Source organism: Leptosomus discolor, chromosome 16, assembly GCF_034619465.1.
Source record: "Leptosomus discolor isolate bLepDis1 chromosome 16, bLepDis1.hap2, whole genome shotgun sequence".
Lineage (NCBI taxonomy): Eukaryota > Metazoa > Chordata > Aves > Leptosomiformes > Leptosomidae > Leptosomus > Leptosomus discolor.
The window spans coordinates 11,296,873-11,318,214 of record NC_141406.1 but is presented as its reverse complement, the minus strand read 5'-3'; the positions used below and the strand labels follow the sequence as shown (position 1 = coordinate 11,318,214).

The following is a 21,342-nucleotide window of genomic DNA, read 5'->3' as shown; positions in this document are numbered from 1 at the left end:
ATGCCACGAATTCAGCTTCCACCTCCAAGAAGTCGGTGTGAGCGAATGAGAGCGTGACTGGGCCTTCTGTGGGAAGCTGTGGTCTCCCCTTGTGTGGTTTCACCACTGAATGAAGCAAACTTCAGAAGTTAGTATCTGTTTCTCAAGGTGCTGAAACTTTGTCACCCCACCCCTTTCAGCAGATCACTTGCATCTGTCAGACACTAGAGTTGTAAAGCAATATTAAAAACTTGCAGAATGCCAGACACTTCCTTACCATAGCCAAAGGGAGAACTCCTACCAAGTCCTTCTGGCTTACGTAGATCTTGGAGATTCCTAGATCAGATGTTGTATCTCCAGGATATTCTACCTGCCATGTGATGAGCTGGGTCCCAGGTAGATCAGTTAGGTCTTCAATTTCAAAATCAATCTGCATAATTTCAGAGGAAGGACCATCCGCACTGCAAGAAAGAAAGAAAAAGAAATGTTCCATTCACATGACTGATAACCCAGCAATATAATTGCTTTCATATTAATAAAACATTGGATTAAGGTTCTTCCAAAGAGAGGATTTGGTGGCATGATGGATTTAATAATGAATTAATCATTTGCACTTGTCTTAAGATTTCCCATACATTCAAAGTGGCTTAGTAACACTCTGTGACATGGATCACTAAGTATCGCTCCATTTTACCAGTGGAGAAACAAAACCAAATCAAGATAAAGCTAAGGCTAAAGCTACAGACTAAAAATCCTGACTACAATGCTCTCTCTTTAACAAGCACATTGTATTTTTTCCCTGTTAAAGCAACACATGAGCAATCTAAAGGGAATCACTCCTGGAAATGACTGCATTAAAAGTACTTTTTGCTTTTTAAAAAGGGAAGCATGGAAGAGAGGTCAGAGCTCAGGATGGGGTCTGTGAACCAGGGCAGCAGGGAGCAGAGGACTGGAAAATTTGGGATTAATTGTTGGCTGTACTGCTACCTTGCTGTGAATGTCTGTCTCAAGCTCCTTTTTTCCTTTGCTAAACTAGGAATTATAGCTCATTTAGCTTGTTGTGGGAGAAGAGTTACAAAACTGGATTATTTAATATTGGCTAATCCTGTCAGGATCCTTGATTAAAACACACTAGAAAAGAACAAAGTTAGTATATGTGATTCTCCAGAATACTCTGGCAACATTGAGGTTACTGATACCTTATCAATGCTACTTTGACTTTACATGCTGTCCTTCCTAAGGCTACATGGTTCATGTAAGTGGATGCCATAAAGCAGAAATGTAAAGAGGGAAAATTGGAAAGGGGCTCATTGGTGCAATCTCTGCAAAGCTTGTTATAAAATCAGCTACTGTATAGAAAGCAATGCAGTAAAGTTTCTATTGTGTATCTTGGCAAGGTGAGCTCCATAGTCCAGTGGCATTTATAGAGACAAGAAAATACTCATTTACTGTAAAGTTGTTGAGGAATGCAGAATTTCTTAGCAGGGCAGAAATCCAGGGGACATAGAGAATGACAGTGCTTTTACTTCTGAAGCACTGAAGGTAGAACAGATCTTCAGTGTTTGTGTGGAGGGGAAAGGAAAGAGCAGAATTTCATCCAGCAGGATAGCATTCAAGGAGAGAAAGAATGGCACAACACTAAATGTTGGAGAGTGCAGCTAGAGAAAAGGAAAACATTACAGCAACTGATTAGAGAATGCCAGAACATGCCTGAAATCACACAGGTTTTCCCAGTTTATGTGGAAAAAGAGCTAAAACTAGGCATATTTTTTAAGAAGACCAGTCATGACAACAGCCCCAGTTTGGGATCCTTCCCAAAATACTCAGATATTTTTATCATGCTGGTTAAATCCAATGCTTTATCCAAAGCTACTGCTTGAAGAGTTTAATCTGATCATCTTAAAGGTTTGATTTTAACAGATGTATTGAGTCGTTGCTATCCTGGATGGAATCTAAAAGGAGCCTCTGTGTTTCCAAAATGAAACACATTGTGTTCATTTTCTCATTTCTTCATGTCAGGAGAAAAAGAAAAAAAAGAGCACAATTTCTAAACTAGCACTGAATGTAGTCTTATTTCCTGCTGACCTAGGTAGGATCAGAAAGCTGCTTTATGCAGCTGTGACTATTGAAACGCAGTTACCTTAATTGTATGAGCAAGAACGGGTAATGCGTTGCCTATAAATACCTGGCAGTGATCCTGTTTTGTACGGTATGTTCTATCACGGTTTCTGTGTTTAAAGAACTAATTGTATCTTCATACAATGAACCTTGGGTTTGTGATTCTATTCAGGGTGCCTTTCCCTATTATTGCATTGGTGTCTGCTACTACCAGTCACCGCCTTTGCAGAATTGGTGCTGTCACCAGAAATGTGTCCTGCAACAGCAGTGAGGGACTGCTGCAAAGGAGGTGACTGCAGGGCAGAATACCAGGGAAAAAACAAATGATTGTCAAAAAAGGCAATCAGCTTAATCTTTTCCAGGTATGTTGGAGATTAGGGAAAAAGGAGTAAAGCGATTAGGACACAGGAAAACAGAGGAGGGAGAGAAAGGCAGTGGAAAAGCCGCCTGGATGCAGTCCTGTGTGACCTGCTGAAGGTGAATCTGCTTTAGCAGGGGGGTTGGACTGGATGATCTCCAGAGGTCCCTTCCAACCCCTGCCATTCTGTGATCCTGTGAAAAGGTGGGGAGAGAGCAGTGGAGCATGGTCCTTATATTCTTAAACTACAGCTCCCATATGGCACAACTACAGTAACCCCAAAAGAATGGAAATATTTCTTTTAATTTCTCCTTCAAAACAAGTATTTTAACAAAGCATTTCTTGTAGCAAAAAAAAAACCCACTTTGCTACCAAATGTGATTTTGATGAAATTATTTGAACTAGTTCTTCTTCGAAATACTAAACAGCTCCAAATGACAAGATTACAAAACACCTCAAAAATCAATCAGAATCTCATTACTGTTCCTAAAGGTGTATAAATAAAATATATATGTGAAAGTATTGCATGAGCTATGATCAGACCCAGGCTGTCAGCACCAGGTTGGGAACTTTTGTTTAATTATTTTACTTGTCACTTACTACGATGATCCTTCCATGTACAAGTCCCATGCATCTGTGTCCCCAATTTAGAGCCTTCCTAAGCAGTATTTAGCAATTGTACTTCTTCAACAGAGAAGTAAGCCAAAAAGTTACCCTTCAGAAAACACGGTTAAAAAGTGTACATTGTGAAATTTGGACCAATAGTATTCATTATTGGAGTTCAGTCACATAAAAATATTTGCTGCTTTTCTTTTAAAGTCAAGGCTGCTTGGTACAATAGGAATATTTCTAGTGGGTAGTCAGCCATTGCTACCCAAAATGATGCACTGCCTAATCCTCTTTAGGGTAGGCATACACTTTATGGTCACTATAATGCAATAGCATATTGGCGGCTTGTCTTTGCTAACACTAAACCCATTATTGCTATCAAGAGTATCGCAACTGTGTTGTACAATGTGGAAAGCTACAGAATTAGAAAGTTTAGGATGGAGAAACCCAAAGGTTCACAACAGCAATCCAAACTGAGTTGAAAAGTGGTCAAAGCAAAATGGTTCTTGGTGCTAATTTAAAGTCAAATTCTTCACATAGGGTTTTGCTCTTTATAGTTGAGAGTTAAACTGTAACAGAGTCCATTGTGGTGCCAATAAACCTTCCTCATGAACACAGCCCTGCTGAACTGTGTGCCATGTTTAAAGGGTCTTAGCCCAACCTGAAGACAAGGAACACATTAAAAAAAGAAAACTTCATTGGAATGCAGTAGCCTGGTCTTTCCTCCTGTCAACCAGGACAGCACAGGCACATTCGTGCTTTATTTCTTATTATGTCTTTTATTCCTTATCTAACAAAAGATCAAGCAGCTCAGACAAAAGGGGAGCTCTTCTGTCTCTAGGGGAGTATTTCCTACCTCCACAGAGCAATTCTGCACCTGCTGCTTCCGACACATCCCTGACTGAGGCAGAAATATTTATATATTTTTTAAAAATATCTCTTCTGCCCTCTTGGCCTGGGAGTCCTTTTAAATCTGAGAGGATGTTATCAAGGCCCTTGGCCAATTGCTAACCTGTGCCATTATGCCAAGTTTCTTTAGAGAAAGAACCAGACACTCTTCTATGTCTCCAGGGACGGCATGCCCTGCAAGAGACAGTTTTCAAGAACAGACCCTGTAAATCCGAGAATAGCTACTGGATGTTGGCAGTGTTAAGTCAATTCAAGCATCCCATTCCTGGTTTCACTAGCTGTGGTATCAGTTTTGATCTTTGTATAATGCTCCCTAAACTAGATTCGTTCTGAACCTACTAAAATGACTGGGTATGTAATGTTTCTCACAATACAATGTATAAAGTTTTATCACTCTCTTTAGAAGGCTATAATGGACACAAGAAGCCTAAAGCCATGAATATGCTAAATAAGATGTATCATAGGAATGTTAATGAAAGAGCCTTGGGGATAAAAGAGAAAGAAGGTAATCTGTATTCTTTTCTACCTCCACGCATGTACTCAGGTCTCCAGCACATCTCTTGCTGGGTATCGAAAGAGTTTGTGGTCTGAAATGCTGCACAGGCCAGGCTAAGAGGTGGAAAAGCAGTGTTCAGAAAAGGAAGAAATGTTTCCAGGGATAACTGGAAAAACTTTATAGTATGAGAGAAGGGAGACAGCAGCACAGCTGACCCCGTGAGACCTGAGGAAGTTTGCGGAAACTGTTATCCCCATTTTACAGGAGAGAAAGTTAAACTGAAAATTACTTTCTTATAAAACGAGGGATAAGATGATTTATACACCACAAAGTGTAAAAGATGATTTATACACACAAAATGGAGTAAGGTGGCATTTCAGAAATAAAGTGATTTAAAAGTAAGCACAAATCTTTGGGTGAAAGTAAGATCACATGCTATGTTGCCATACCAGATAAAAACACCATGCTAGCTATTTCCAGCTCTATCTGTTGGGTTGCAGAAAGGTTTTAAGGCTTGCTGTCATCTGCCCTGCCACTGCACAGAGCTGACAGTGGCAATATGTGTTAAATATAACTTCTTCCTTCTGTGGTAGGAAATAATATAAAATTATACGAGATGTAGAATAAAGGGATAATAAAGAGCAGTGAAAACAAAGCATTGCCATTTTGTAACAAAACTCCACAATTTTCTGAAACAATCAATTTCTGACGTAGTTTGTTGGGGTTTTCTTTAAAGCGTCTCCTTCAAAATTTAATCAGTTTCACTAAAAGCAGTTTTACAAACCTTTTTTGCCCATCCCTTTTGGAATTGCAAGCCATTACCCTGAATATTATCACTAAAGAGTACTTGTTTCCTAACTGAACATGAGGAGGCAAAAGGGAATAAAAAGGACCAGCAGAGAATCAGCCTTTCCTTCAGCATATTTGCTTTTTCACCTCCTTCCTTCTGCTTACTAATCTCTCCCCCAACACTAATGCCTATAGTATACAGGCATTACACTTATACTCCTCCATAGCAGCATATCTCTAGCAGTGCCAGAAGTCTGTGGACTTTATCTATTTTGCAATGCTACCGAGAGCACGCAAGAGTAACATACTGTCTTCCTACCTAAACAGATTTTGGGCAATGAAAAAAAGAAAGAAGGAAATAAAAGAAATTAAGGAAAAAAAAATCACCAAGAGAAAAAGAAAAATGGCCTGTTACAGAGGATGTGAGAGATAGAAAAGTAGAGAATGAAATTCTATGAAAGGTAGATAAAAGGAGAATGACAGAAAAAAAACAATGGGGCTTGAAGTGCATAGGTGCTTTGTGAGAAACAGCTAAAAAATCCAGATGAATGGGAAATGGAGCTAGTGTAGACAATAGCCAAAAAAAGAAAACAATTTCAAACTTCGTTCTCAGTTGAGTCACTCTTTTCACCTATACTTAAAGCAGTCAGGAAAGAATTCTGATAATCTTTTAGTTTATCTTCAACAGAAGATTGCCTGTCTAGTCTTTGCTGAATTCTTAACAAATTCTTGAAAACAGAGTTGTGGGTAAGAGCATAATTTTATTTCTGAGGGGGGGGTTTGTTTGTTTTGAGAAGCCTTTACATGAGAGTCAAACTGTTGTGGCAGGGGGACACATTTGCATTCCTCTCCATATTTGCCAGAGAGATAGAGATCACATCTCTTCTGCATAAACAGGCACTTGCAATGCAATGAACTTCTGCTTGGCATGTTTGATAGCATCCTAGAAATTACGTGTATGGGATGTGTAAGTTAAGAAATGTGGGATCACTGACAAGGAGACCATAATACTGGCATCTGAGGAATAAAAAGCACAGAATAAGAAAGGAACATTATGTGCTATGGTAGGCTAATTTATTTAGGCTTTTCTTTGGTGCTCATCACCCCACAATAAGCCATTGCTTTGGAAATGCTGATAACTTCTTCCAATTCAGCCAGTGGTATTTTAAAAATCCCTCTGCAGGAGATAACGACGGGTGTAAACGTCACATCCTCATTTAATCTCTTTTTTATGTGGTTTTTTTTGTGCATTTCATCTTTAACTTTTGCAATCAAAACATGCCACCTCTAGGTTTCCCATGCAGGTACCCTACCCTAAAGCAATGCACACAAACATGTCTCCTTCAGACAAGATTTGAACTCTTCAATACAACATGGGAAGACAAGGCGGAGAGAAGTATTCCACTACTGATGTGCAGTCTTTGGAAGCCTTATGTCTCCAGGCTGGGGTTCTTTCACCAGACTCACATGTACAACAACGATAAGCTAAAAGCCCTCAAAATAATCTTACAGGCAAAGAGAAATCCTCTATTTTAAAGAATATTTTCCTTCTTGTTTCTGAGCTAGAGTGCAATCATGGAATGGTTTGGGTTGGAAGGGACCTTCATGATCATCCAGTTCCAACCTCCCTGCCATAGGCAGGGACACCTCCCACTAGACCAGCTTGCTCCTCGCCCCATCCAACCTGGCCTTGAGCACTGCCAGGGAGGGGGCAGCCACAGCTGCTCTGGGCAACTTGTTCCAGTGGCTCATCATCCTCATAAATGAAGCATTTCTTCCTTACATCTGATCTAAATCTACCCTCTTTCAGCTTAAAGCCATTACACCTTATCCTACTATCACTACATGCCCTTGTAAAAAGTCCCTCTGCATTTAATCAATTAACATTTTTCAGCTTTTTGGAAAAGCTTTTATACAGGATAAAAATTGCAGAATTTCAGTAAACTATTTCATTCCAATAACTAGGATTTAAAGTAAAAATCTAATATTGCAAGATCTCACATTAAACGTAACAAGTTAACAGCATGATACCAGCTTTCACCAGCTGAGGAGCCAGCTCAGCTCCAGAACGTGAGCTCAGCACATCCAATGCATAATCTCCCAAATTCATTCAGTAAATAGGAATCTAGCTGTCAAGGCTAGCAGGATTTCCACTTCTCCTTTGCAGTTGAAAATAAAATGCTTGAGTTTACCCAAAAAGATGGAACCTTATTAAAACAAAACTGAACAATGTAGTGCAATACCTACACCATCTGTTGCCAGTGTACTAGTATATACATTCTCTATGCCTCAGTCCCTGGTCCCAGTCTAAACAAATAACAAAATGGAAGATATGCTTTAGACAGGAAATGAGGCATCCAGCTTGGGGCATGGACCTTCCCAAGGTCAGACAGAGTATCCTAAAAAAACAGTATCTGCAGAATCTAGCCCACTGCATTACAGCAAAGATCATTATTCACCACTGATATATCAAGATAAGGTGGTACATACAGCAGTACATTAAAGTTTAATTTTATTCATTGTCATCTTACTATTAGAAATTCAGTGATGGGTAGGCTGAAAAGTCATTTTTCTTCAGGAATCAGCATATGAACTGAACCAACTAGCAAGAAAAATCATGAAAAAATGACTCTGCTAATCATGTAATAAAGTTATTTTAAAAAAATTGATCCATCTCTCTGGAGCATGACATCAGCAATGCTGGTCGAGAAATACACGCTGAATTATTTATTTGACTTTTTTTTTTTCTATTTTCAAATAAATTATTCACTATACAATTTTCCAGCTGTTGATAGCACTTTCCCCACATAACTCAAACCGTTCAGAAGTGGGTAAAAATTAGCAAACCTTTTAATATAATGCAAATTTAACATATAATTTCCCACCAAATCAGCATTTCAGTTCAGAACCATGATTCTGAGCATCTCTTGACATAGTAAATCCAGTGATCATTTACCACATTATGCTAAGGGAATCATAAATCAACATTGACTTTATTACATCCAGTCTAATAATCATTCAATAAATTATTCAACACAGTAGTCAGTAAACATCAAGAACTTTTGAAGCAGTCCAATCATGAGGCAACAGCAGAAAAACCGCAGTTACTATGCAGGTGGGATTGAATTGCAGGGCTAAAAAAAACGGTTTTACTGACAGCACAAAGTCTAATAAAATACAGGAAATACATTGTCAATCTGAGTTTCTCTACCTGCTGGTTTTTTATTGTCCTCAGCATAAAAATAACAACAAATACAACATAACTCACATATAGGTGTGATAAAACTGCAAAAGAGGAAACCAGGCATACTGCCACAAATGGCTGTTATTAATTGGTAACGTTTCTACAGGATCCACCTAAGGCTCAGACTAGTACAAGACAAATGCACAAAATGATGATTGTTGTCGTAACTGACGAAAGCAAAAAATAAGAGAAAGATAACATAATAGTAATTTTACACGTAGGAAAATCAAGTATAAAGGCCTCAATTAAATAACACTTCAGTACAGATAGAAGGGATGTGTTGACTCCATACCCTTGGATTGCCCAGGACTGGCAGCGCTACAGGAATTTGACTCTTATATGTCACGACCTCCAGACCTAAGCCTTTAGATAATACCAGTCTTGAGTGTCCCTAAAAAAAGACTTACATATTTCATTCACATTACACCTTCTCAGACTGTTAACTCTGTCACTGTCACTTCACTGTCTCCTGAAAACAAAAGAAACCTTTCGCTGAAAGGAGGAGTTGCACAAATATAACACTGATCAGCAGGGAATAAGACCCACTATTTTCATAGTAAAAAACTACAGGGCCAGTGCTGCAAATACTTGCTATTGAGTAATCCCAGGTTACTAAATCACGAGACCAAGCACTGTGCTCAGTACACTACCCTGCAGCAAAATTCATTCCTCATCCTACAAATATTTATCCACCTAAAAACCTTTATATACATGAAGAACAAACTTATACTTGTGCATAAATATATGTTGGATTAGACTTGCTGAATTCAGGTTAAGTCTTTTGTAGCTATTATTTATCCCCGAAAGGCACCCATATAGATAAAGCTATCTGCATACATGCTATATAAGAGAGCTTCTCTTGAGTTCAAGAATTGTGATGACTGCACACAAGCCCAAGGGAAGTCCTTGGCTCACGTGGATGTATGTGCCCACGCAGGTGGCACTCAAGTCTGAGATTTCACTCAGTTGCTAAACCAGCCCAAATACAGTTAGGCAAAATTGAGCTGAATGAAGAGACAATCCAGTCATTGACTCTGGTCCTGTGAGAGCCACCCCTCTGCAAAAGGGGAGACACAGAATATGTATAAACACCCTTAATTCTGTCTTCTACAGAGTGCCTATCACAGGGTCTACAACAACATTTTCCAGGTAGTGATCGTAGTCCTGGGTAGAAGCAATCAAAGGTGCTATGAGGTGCTGAAGAGTAAAAATCTTATGCCCCTAACTCTACCTGTTATTTCCTGTCATGATTGCACGCTTTTGCTCATCTTCTGAATTACACTCCTAATAAATCTCTTATGTAAGTTTATCATGGTTGACATTGATAGAGTACTTATATTTTTCTAGCAAATGTAATACATTTAAAAGGTTCAAGCAAGGAATCACTAGCCTGACAACATTGAGAAACTAGTCTAAAAGGTGTGAAGTTGTACTTATCAGTCTAAGTTACTATTTTCGCATTCACATCAAAGATGCAGCATTCTGCTGCTTTACGATCCATGCTTCAGACATCAGCTGCTCTCCTTGATGCCCATCTTGGTCATTTAGCTTTAGAATCCAAAATGATTTTATAATTATCTCCTCTACTCATATTTTCTAAAATTTAATTGTAGTCTCAAATCCAGAAGATCCAATATATTTAGCATGTAGCTCCATTCATGTCTCCCAGGTGAGATCTACAACATACCTTTTTTATGCTTTGCTTATTAGTGTCCACACGGGTTCAACAAATGCAATTATATATAAAAGCAGCATTACCTTTCACAAGACTCAAGGCCTCAATATATTTCAAAATTAGTGGCTGCTTTGGAGAGATCTGCCAAGGCATATCCAATATATGAGATTAGTGTCCTCAACTATAGGAACTTCCTCTGCAGTGAACTGTTCAGCAAGCATTTCTGCTGAACTCATACATCTTGCAAAAGTGCAAAGTTCTTTTCAACTAAAAAAAAAAACCACTGATGTTTTCTTTACCCAAATGTTCAGTATCTGCCAAGTTTAGAATTAAAAAAGAAATGCTTCCCAGCTTCCTTTATATTAAAATAAAAAGCTTCCACCGTCTCTTTTATTTCTTATTTTTAAGCAATAAAGTGAAAAATAAACTGAAGAGAGAATATATACATTGCCTCTCTTCCCCTCCCGCAGCTTTTTGAAAGAACTTTAGGCTGAAATACGTTTTTGAATTACAGGGTAATCTTGGTTGGAAGGGACCTCTGAAAGCCATCTGGTCTAACGCCTGTCTCAAAGCAGGGCCAATTTCAGTGTTGGGTTAAGTTTGAACGGTTTAAATTTTCTCACACAGTTTTCCAAAGGCATATTATTTATAATCCTTTTTTGTGATCTTACGGAAATGCTGGGACAGCCTGAGCACTTAGACCTGCACTTCTGTGCTGGTTTTGGCTGGGATAGAGTAAATTTTCTTCATAGTAGCTAGTATGGGCTATGTTTCGGATTTGAGCTGTAAACAGTGTTGATAACTCTGGGATGTTCTAGTTGCTGCTGAGCAGCGCTCACACAGAGCCGAGGCCTTTTCTGCTCCTCACCCCGCACCTCCAGTGAGGAGGCTGGGGGTGCACAAGGAGCTGGGAGGGGACCCAGCTGGGATGGCTGACCCCAACTGACCAAAGGGATATTCCAGACCACACGACGTCATGCTCAGCAGATAAAGCTGGGTGGAAAGAAGAAGGAAGGGGGGATGTTTAGAGTTAGGGCCTTTGTCTCCCCAAGTCACCATCAGGCGTGACGGAGCCCTGCTTTCCTGGGGATGGCTGAGCACCTGCCTGATGATGGGAAGTGGTGAATGAATTCCTTGTTTTGCTTTGCTTGCGTGCACGGCTTTTGCTTTACCTCTTAAACTGTCTTTATCTCAACCCACCAGTTTTCTCACTTTTACTCTTCCAATTCACTGACCCATCCCACCAGCGTGGGGAATGAGTGAGCGGCTGGGTGGGATTATTTGCTGGCTGGGGTTAACCACAACAACTTCATACACTAACACCCAGGTGTAAGGGACACAGGCAGGCATAAGAGCAGAGTTTTCTCTTCCATCAGCTCTTTGAAGTCATGACCAAGTAACTAGAAGTCATCTTCTGTTCTCTTCCACCACAAGTGATTTTACAGGCTGTTCTGTCCAAGTTTAATGGAAAGACGGTGTTAATATGCAATGATAAGAAAGCTCCTTTCACAAACGAATTCTTACAGTGAAAATAACGGATCAGGAGGCATGCTAAGAAAGGTGATATCAAGAGACTACATTTACTAAAACCTGAACCTGCCAGGCTATTTCCAAGACTGTCTATCCTACAGCGAAACAGTATCTGATCACCAGTACTAAATGGAAAACTGCCACCTCTGCTTTTCACCCATTCACCTTCACAATCCCATTTGCTAGCTGCACAGCACTTGTGAGCTTCAGCACAACCAAGCTGCTTAAAATGCAGCATCTATTTCCTCAATGTCATCAGTATGTGCTGTACTATAAGAGGAAATAAGACCCTCATAAAAAAAAAAAACGAATATAGGAAAGAGCCTAAAGACCTGATTGATACTATAAATATTAAAAGTTTAGTAAAATATAACTATTTTGGGAATTATATGGACATACAGAAAGCCAATGTGTTCTCTAAAAATTTTTATCAACTGAAGATGACTGTAAGTGCATATGCAAATATTGTTCTCTGTTTTGTGCACTGTACATGTGAAAGCTGGCAGTATGGAACAGATGTCTGGACATATGCTGCAGTGTGTACATTTGTTTTGCTTTATCAACATATTTCAACCTTTACCTGGTAGGCTAAGAGGTACACTCATTAAATTACTTTGGCTGTAACATTCAAGGTACAGTACCCTTCTCTGCTCCAGCTATGGTACAGTTTTAGTATCTGAGCAGATGTTTCCCCTCTATACACCTTGGGATAATCCGATAGCCATGATGAAATCATACAGACAGGATGATGATACAGGTCTGCAGTTGAGTCCTAGGTCCTGTCAAATCAAATCATAGTTTTTGATGTACTTATGACATTGTCTGAGTTCAAAAGCTCAGAGAACTCATGTTCTCAGTAGCATGAACTGTTCCATTAAGTCAGGCAGTGTTATTATTTTGGGTCTCATTGTATCCAGTGTTGATGGACCTGACTTTTCACCATTTTGAGCCCTAGGTTGAGGTGCACCTGAGCTTACAAGGATTGATGAGATAGAAAAGGATACAAATGTCCTGGCAATCCTTGGATACTAGCTGAGGAATTACAATGAAGAAAATAGCAAGGGCTGGTTTTGATTGTGGCTATTATACCGCAGGGAATTATCCAATAGAACGTGTACTGAGACCAGCAAACTATCCCCAGAGCAGATAACAGTGTAGACAATAGCAAGAATTTGCACTGATTTATGTATGTTAGTACACTCAGTCACCATTCTTTGGTGAGGTCTGCCTTTCCTATCTGACCTTCAGCAGTTGCTTATCAAGAGATCCTAATTGTATTTATGCAAGTGGTCTAGGAGTTACTAAAGCAAACACAAAGACCAGCTGTCCGTGTGAAAACTATGATCATTCATTCTCGATGAAAAAATTGCAGCACAGGAAGGCAGAGTTGCGTTTACGTGCTGGTCTGGACAGGAAGAGATCTTGGTCCATAGGGATAGTTCCCTGCTACTGCAACCACGACATTATATAATCTCTTCATAAACTTATCAAGCTCCATTTTAAAAGCACTTAGGGATTTTAAATCCCTGCTCCACTGAAAAGTTCTTCCAGAACCTAATTATTCCAATGGTTAAAGCAGTCAGAGGAGCCACCCTGGCTGGAACTGAAGCCTTCTATGAGCCACTGCTCAAAGCAACCGGACCATAGCACACTCCAGACATTGAAATGGATGGTATGGTCAAATGCAGCTCCACTTCCTACAACAAGTGCTCACAGCAAAACATTAAACAAGGCTGCAGACCTTCTGGAAACATGTAATGGCTGGTAATAGCTCCCTCATTCAAAATTATTCCTTTTACATTTCTGTGTCCTCAAATCACCTCCAGCCAAACAACTCCTTCCCTACCCCAATATAGCTGTAAACAAAAGAATTACACTTCTGCAGATAAACTTAAGTGGATTTTAAATATCCACTGACCTAAGTAGGCAGGCTGAGAAATGGTAGGTTCTCACTACATTATCTCCATATACTCCGTGAGAATGTGACTACAGTTTGCCATTTCCAAAAGTAAAGTACTCCTTCAGTAAAAACAGTAATACAATCAAACTAGTAACTATAAAACTGGAAAAAACAAACATGGCATGAATTAGGGAAATGCTTCATGAAATACTAAGGAAATGTGCTGGTCTGAATAAAAAATATCACCTAACGAGAGAGGGGATCTCATGCCATCAGTTTAAGTGATGGACATACCACATCACATAAGCTTCCTTACTATGTGGCAAACTTCCATCTAATATAATTTGGGTTTTAAAGCCAGTTTTGTTGATACATTTGAAGACAGTAGTCTTGGATCTTAAAAGAAGATTCTGTGGGAAACAACCACCATCTCTGGAGGCTGAGCAGCAGCACAAATTGCATTGCTTCTACATGTAAGAATCTCAGGACTGAACTTAAAAATCTTTACAATTGACAGTGGAAACATGTACATCTAGCCCTTTAAAAAGACATATTGATTTTGTTGAACTTGAGGCAAGGGAAGAGAACCGTAATTATTATAATTATGAATTCAGTAATGCTAGTAATCATTAATAGTTTCAACAGGTTCATAAATCATTCACATAATAGGGAAAAGCATTAAGTGAAGATCAATTTCTTCTCACAGGCATTACAAAACTTGCCACCCTTATTGAAATTTGTGAATCGGATTTCCCTTCATGAATAGAAGATCTTCCCAAGGAGATGACAATGAGATCAAAGGTGAAAAAGTTGTATATTGAAACACAAGTAGGATTTCATTTCATGGCAGACACCTAAATATTACATTGCTTGAATTATTGACTCTTCTTTATTTCATACTTACTGCTATTGCACTGTAGTTTCATAGTCCAATTTTGAGTCTTTAATGACTTAATTGAATGTAAAATCTCTTTCGTTTCAAGGCTAACGTGAAACTGTTGCAAATAGACACACTACTCTTCTTTCACTGCAGTGGAAAATCCTCAAGTGTGTACTAGCTGGAACACACAATCACCAAAAAATGTGGACTTAAAATATCTCCTCCAAGCAAGATGGAAAATTTGGATAGGCAACAAACTTCAAACCTCTTAACTAGCATAATTCTTGCAATATGTGTGGATAAATCCAACAGGTGGCTGTTATGAGTAATAAAAGCAACCAAACAACATGAATTGAAACACAGCACTGCCAAAATTATCAGTACAGTCTACGAATACAAGCAGATTTTTAGGCATGGTTTTCCTTTTGCTTTACTCGAGTTGTTTGACTTTAGTTACGCGTTCATTGCACAGCAGGATAAGGTACAAATAAAAGCCACAATGATTGAAGGAAATGGACAAGTTTTTCTAAAAACGGTAGAAGAAATAATCTGCTAGATTTTCAGAGGGCCTGAATGTGCAATACTTGAAGTAACATCAAGAAGAGCAGAAGGTAGGTTGGTGGTTTTCTGAAAAAAAAACAGTAGGTGAGGTTTAAAAGGCGGAAGAAACAGTAAGCACTAACTTTCAACAAATATTTCAAGGATTTAAGCGTCAAGGAGAGAAAATTGCTAGAGCAGGTAGGCAGGAGAGTATAATTAGAAACAACAGGAAATATGGATCAAAGCAAAAGGACAGTGGAAGAGCCTCAAAAGGAAATAGCAGACAATAACTGGAAAGGTTTAAAATTAGATAGGATAAAATACTTAGAAAGAAATATTTTTTCCAGTGGCAAACACAGTTGTAACAAGCCTTTTTCGCTTGTTGGGTTTTTTTTTTTTTGCCTAGTTCCTTAATAAAGAAAGGATTATGCAGTCAGTATGTCTGTGTGTCTGTCATTCCCTCCAGTTACATTAGACCAATTTTGACAAAGCCAGGCAGAAGGTTAGAAGTTAATAATTATTATGGTTTTTGGAAGCAGGCAGACAGCAGGAGAGAATAGACCAAGTGATTAACCCCTCTGACAGGAAAGATGCAGTACGCTCCCTGAGAATCCATGTACGCATCATTCCTAAGAAGCAAAACACATAGAAATGAGCCTTCTGTCTTTTGGCTGCTCATTGAAATACACCTTAACTTTTATGGCTCCTTTTCTTTGAAGTTCCGGTTCAGAAGTTGACTCCTGCTCAGCAAACCACTGAAGCAAGCTCTTTCAGTCTTCTGGGACTCAATCTCATTTTATAAGTTAAGCATATGTGTAAGTACTCTGCGAAATAGGAATGAATTTAAATACTCTGCTGACCTAGGCTCTCATTTATCAGCAAAATTACCAGTTTAACTCAGTAAATTCACCAAATTATATGTGGAGAGAATTACTCTTGACCCTTGTTCAATGCTGCATGAAAATGACCCCTGTAGGAATACAGAACCCTTGAAACAGGTCTCCCACACAATTAAGAGCATGACCTACACTTTCACTCCCAGTTATCCTGACTATATAAAGAAAGCAGTAAAACAAAGCTCATAATGTTATCATGAACAAATGAGTCTTCCTTTCGCTACTAAGCTTCTCAGCATAGAGTACACTTGGTATCTGACTGGTTGCTTAGAATCATTAGTACAGCTAATGTAAATTTAAAAGTCAATATGATTATTTTCTATATTACAACATCCTAGGAATCACAATGAACAGCAATAACTCTGAAACTTAAGGGAGGGAAAAGAATTAAGTCTTTTTCATGGTAAAATCATACAATAACATGCATGAATGATATTTCTCTGACAATTTCAAAAGAAAAAGAGCTAACAAATATGTCTATCTCTTATTTCCATATTTAACAATTTAGAACACTTACTGTTCACAAAAGCAGCATTTTGTTCTGCAAACTTTGTGGAGACATAAAACAAGAAGCAACAAGTTCATATGTAAATCTCTGGTGCACACTTTTCAAATGTTAAGGAAAAAAATATTCTCAAATATGAAACAGTCAAGGATTGATGCTAAAGTTTTTACATAAATGTGAGAAGTGGTCAGATGAATTGTGTGGAGAAAAGATAAAGTAGAAACAACTTGGAAGGCATTTCTGTAAAAAAGGGAAATGAAGAGGATTGAATCAGTTAGCGGTTTTATAGCAGATATTTCTCCCCTAAGTATGAAAAAAGTGACATTTCCATCAGTATTGATGTGTGTAAATGAAAGTGTACACCTATTTTCAGAAAGTTGCATGTTGAAAATATGTTGATCCTTAGTTCTTCTCATCTATCTCCCAAAGTACAGCCAAATTCATAGCTGATGGAAACAGAAACTTCACTTATCCTATACCACTGCTGAAGTTCCAGGTGAAATTCAGTATCAGAACTGGACTGAATTAAGTGGATCCCATGACAGTGGGTCCCTTCCCAAGCAGGGATACAACAGGAGCAGCCACAGAGTCATGAAATATTGCTGTTGACACAAAGCACTGATTGGAGAACACAGGAGACACCTGACTCCTAAGTGACCTTGTGCAAGCTACTTGACCACTCTTTGCTATAGTTTTCTGACATTCTGAATATGACTCAGGGCTTTGAGATTTGCCAGTGAAAATTCTTCATAACAGGCCAGCAAGAAGAGTTCAGGGTTAAATTAGGATTTTCAAAATAACAGATCTTGATCATTGAGATGCTGTGGAACCAGAACCTCAACCTTTTACACTAATAAATTAGACTCATTTACAATACATACATCAGAGCAGAATACCTTGAAGAATGGTCAGTTTTTCCTATACCACACCTTCCTAGTTGTGGAAAAAATGGCCTTCTTGTCAAACTTTAAAATAAAGACATTAAGTCCTCCATTAGTTTGTTTTGAAACCCTTCAAATCTGGGGACAGTTTAGGTGATAATTCTGGTCTTCAATGCAGTGAAGTTCCACAAGACTCAGCAGGGAAAGAGAAAGGATGAAAAATAAAAGCAGTAGCTGATGATGCACTTCTGTAATTGACCGATGATCTAAGCTGCCTATTTAAAGAAGAAAAGTTCAGTGGCACATCATTTTGTAGCTAGGTTAGGTTAGTAGCACTAACCTACAGTATCAGCTGCACCAGCTCCCCATAAAACTACAACAGACAGAATTTTTAGCTGTGCTTCACATTCCTAGACACTACAAAGCCCCAAGTGCTGTGAATGCTGCTGGCTTTATGAAGATATATATTATTTTGATCTAGCTGAGGCAACTCCAGTGAGGAGTCTGTGCCAATTTGACGTCCTTTCCTTCCTTCAGTTAGCATACATCACTCATGGAGGCACGCCATGATGCACAGTGACACACACAGAACAGACAGAGCAGAAGAAAGCTTTCAAAGCATTTCAGCTCTTCTTTGTGAAACATAAATACAGGACACTGAATTCAGTCGCAGCACAGTTTCCAATGTTTGACAATACAATCCACTCTCTCCAACTGAAATATTTATTCAGGCACAATTACCATAAAAGATTAATATTTAAATCAAGGGTAATTTGTTTTCATTATTACTGTTATTTCTTTTTAAACAACAGTTAGGATTGTAAACCGAATTAGATGATTTATTCTTAAAGGGAATCTTTAACATTCTGCGTTTATTAGTATCAGTCTAAAATGCTCAGCCACTGATCAAACTCTGTGTTTTCCAGAGTGATGACTTGAAAAAAAAAAACCTAGCCCTTGAGCTCTGGATTTTACAGCCATTACTGTCAATTATACACCTCACTGTGGGAGCAAAGGAAATCTTCATACATGCCAGCTGCAGCCTTAGCCCTGAATTTTGCAGAGGTGATTGTTGTTTCAAATACTGAAGGGGGGAGAGAGAGAAAGAGGGGAAAAAAACAAGTTAGCCATAATGCAGGCAATTGACATTCTACCCATATGTTTGGACACCTTGACATATGAGTGAAATTTTTTTCAGAAAACACGTTTTGATGGTTGTAATAATAATTGTAACACCGAGGTCTCTCTAGTCTCTTTGATGCAGAGATCCCAAAGCATTTTATGAAGATGCAGGTATAGCACCAGGCATTTCACATGCTACAAAAACTAGAAAACATTGAAATGCAGGGACTTGAACAAGATGATTTTTGGGAGCTCTGCAGCCTGCAGTGGAGCATGGTGCAGCGCATACACCCCTGAGCTGCTGGTGACTGTCTGCCTCAACGGTAGAAGCAGCATAGGCACGTGAGAGCGTCCCTGCCTGGCACCTCACTAGCACCGCTGTGCTACTTTGGAGAGAGAAGTTAGTAGCTCCGCATGGTGCTGTGCTAATCTATCAGTTTGACTGCTGCTAGCCTGGCACTCTGCACAGCAATCCATTCGATGGAACGGAAGCGCCAGAGTAGATTACTAGAAGAGGTAGGAAAAGAGGTAAAACCCAGTCCCTGGCTGAAATAAATGGGAATTCTAGTATTTCAATGAGGATATGGTTTCCACTGTAACAGTCTTGACTCCCTGGACTACTGTCATATCCATCCAACAACGCTGCAGTGGCATTCAGGCGAAGTTTGAACTCACTGTCACCTTAAAGAAAAGCAGGTCTCATGCCTGGGATTCCATCCCAGTTCTTCATGTTCTGACCCAATATTCTTGGGTCATTTCCAGACATATAACGCATCATCACAATTCCTCCCTTCGTCTTCTTCCCATATACTTCAATGTTAATTAACTATTAACTTGCAAAAACATGCATCAGTTCAAACAAGTAAATACATTTTTGCAAATTTGCCTGCTTGCTTTAAGTGAGGAAGGGGCACACTGGAGACAGTGGATATATTCTGGAATAAAGTTTAATAAAGCTGTAGTGACTTATACCTAAAATTATCCTTTCCCCTGCCACTAACTCTTCTCTCCCTTCCAGTTGTCTTTTCTACTGGAAGGCTTTTCTAAGATTACGCATCAAGTTTTTGTCCAAGTGAAAGAACAGATAATCAGAAACCTCCTTGGAGCTCCTGAACTCTGTCAGGTTTGTGCTAAGTCCAGTCAGCACTTCCAAACACTGCAGGGCTCACTCCAGGTGCTGGGAAACAATGTGAAGGGCAAAACTATCAGCTGGACCCTTCATTCCAGAGCCTTAGGTGATCAAAGTATCTCAATGACTGGGTTAACATGACAAGCTCCAACACAACTTACCGCTAATTACCTACCAAAAGTACAATAGATACAGCTTGAAAGACTGGGAAAAAACCCAGAAATTAATACTGCAGGCCGGCTCTTAAGGTACTCAGCTGTTATCTCATGTCTTCTGATCTCTTGGTTCCTGTACTGACATAGTAATGTTCCCAATTCCTTACAAACATTTCAGAAAAGGCCCTTTATGCCATGTGAACATAGAATGGGAATTGTTTCTAGCATCAAAAATTTCTGTAGAATGCATACCCCTCCTCCTTGTTCTTCATTCCTAGTTGACATCGGATCTGTACTGAAACCAGGAGAAAAATCAAATTTCACTCAATTTCTATGAACAGCTCAGGTGGCCTAGAGGGTCTACTTATTTTTCTAAGCTTGTGGCTGGATCTCTCATCTATCAAGACACAAAGTCTCTTATTTTCCACTGAAATCTACAACTCAAGTGTACTGACCACAGCAGACAAATAATTTTTTTTAAAAGCTTAGATTTTAAGCAAGTACTTCTATAAATACACTAGCATCAAAGACTTCAGGCTATGAATTCTATATAGAGCTTAACAGATCAACGTGCAGGATACTACTACTGTATAACAGCTACACTCCCATCCCAGGTGCAATTGATAGTGTATCTTCTAACAGCTCATAAAACGAGCAAATAGCTTTTCTCCAAATAAGAGGTGGAAAATCTCCTATATCCACTCAGCTCAATTCTAAATACACAGTCAGCACTGAGTGAACAGTACATCAGGAATGAGACTGACCTGCTGAGGTGGCACCACTACTGGGAAGGATTAAATTCTCTTTCAGAGAGAAAGTGTGACACCGCACAGGACAGGAAGATGGGAAGTCAACTTCCTTTACATCCTCTGATGAAGATATCAGGAACCCTGTTTGGGAACTTCCACAAATTACAAGTGTATAGCTTAGAAAAGTCAGTGAAAACTGACAAGAAAATCCCTTTGTGGCTTAAGCAACTGTTTTCTGCTGGCTTCTGCTGAAAAAAGCACACACAGATTAAAGAAAAATAAAATCGGATAGAGGCGCACCAAGTTATACTTAGGGAAGACTTGATTTAAAATGGACATAAATAAATTACACTAATTAAATAAATGGTTTTTTTATATTTTGACAGAGTGGAATATTAAAAGAAGGAAAAAGGAAAAAGAAACACGGTGATGATGAGAAGTCCATAATGCAGTAGAAAATGCTCATATTTTGTCACAGATTTTAGCCGAAGAAGACACCAGCTCCAGCAGGGTTCAACTGCTGTTGTATTCAGCATCAGAAATACATAAAAAGGACGTCAAAATACAGTACATGAGCTGACTGGCTTGCTGAGCATTAGAAAGTTCCGAAGGCAATTTTACAACCTTTGACACTTTCAATTTTAAAGAGCAATTTGTTTCAATTTGAGTCTAGTGCACTAAGAGATGAGAGAAACTGTTAGACAAGTGTTATGCAACTACCACTTATCTGTACACGAAAAAAGGAAATAAGACAGCATTATGAAACCTGAACATTTAGGAAAATATATTGTTTTAAAACATTTTAATGAAACATCATAAAATTCACCATAATCATTACAGTATTTTCAACCTGTTTCTGTGTCTTTTAAATTCTAGCA

The 21,342-nt window shown here is 38.9% G+C and overlaps 1 protein-coding gene across 1 annotated transcript in view; it reads right to left on the bottom strand.

Annotated features, from left to right (window-relative positions):
* LOC104353746 (transmembrane protein 132D) overlaps positions 1–21,342 on the bottom strand; it is a 269,150-nt gene that overhangs the window by 92,847 nt on the left and 154,961 nt on the right. Inside the window, exon 4 of the mRNA XM_086474139.1 lies at positions 257–440. Coding sequence (XP_086330265.1) covers positions 257–440 — 184 coding nt within the window. The remainder of the gene's footprint in view (positions 1–256; positions 441–21,342) is intronic.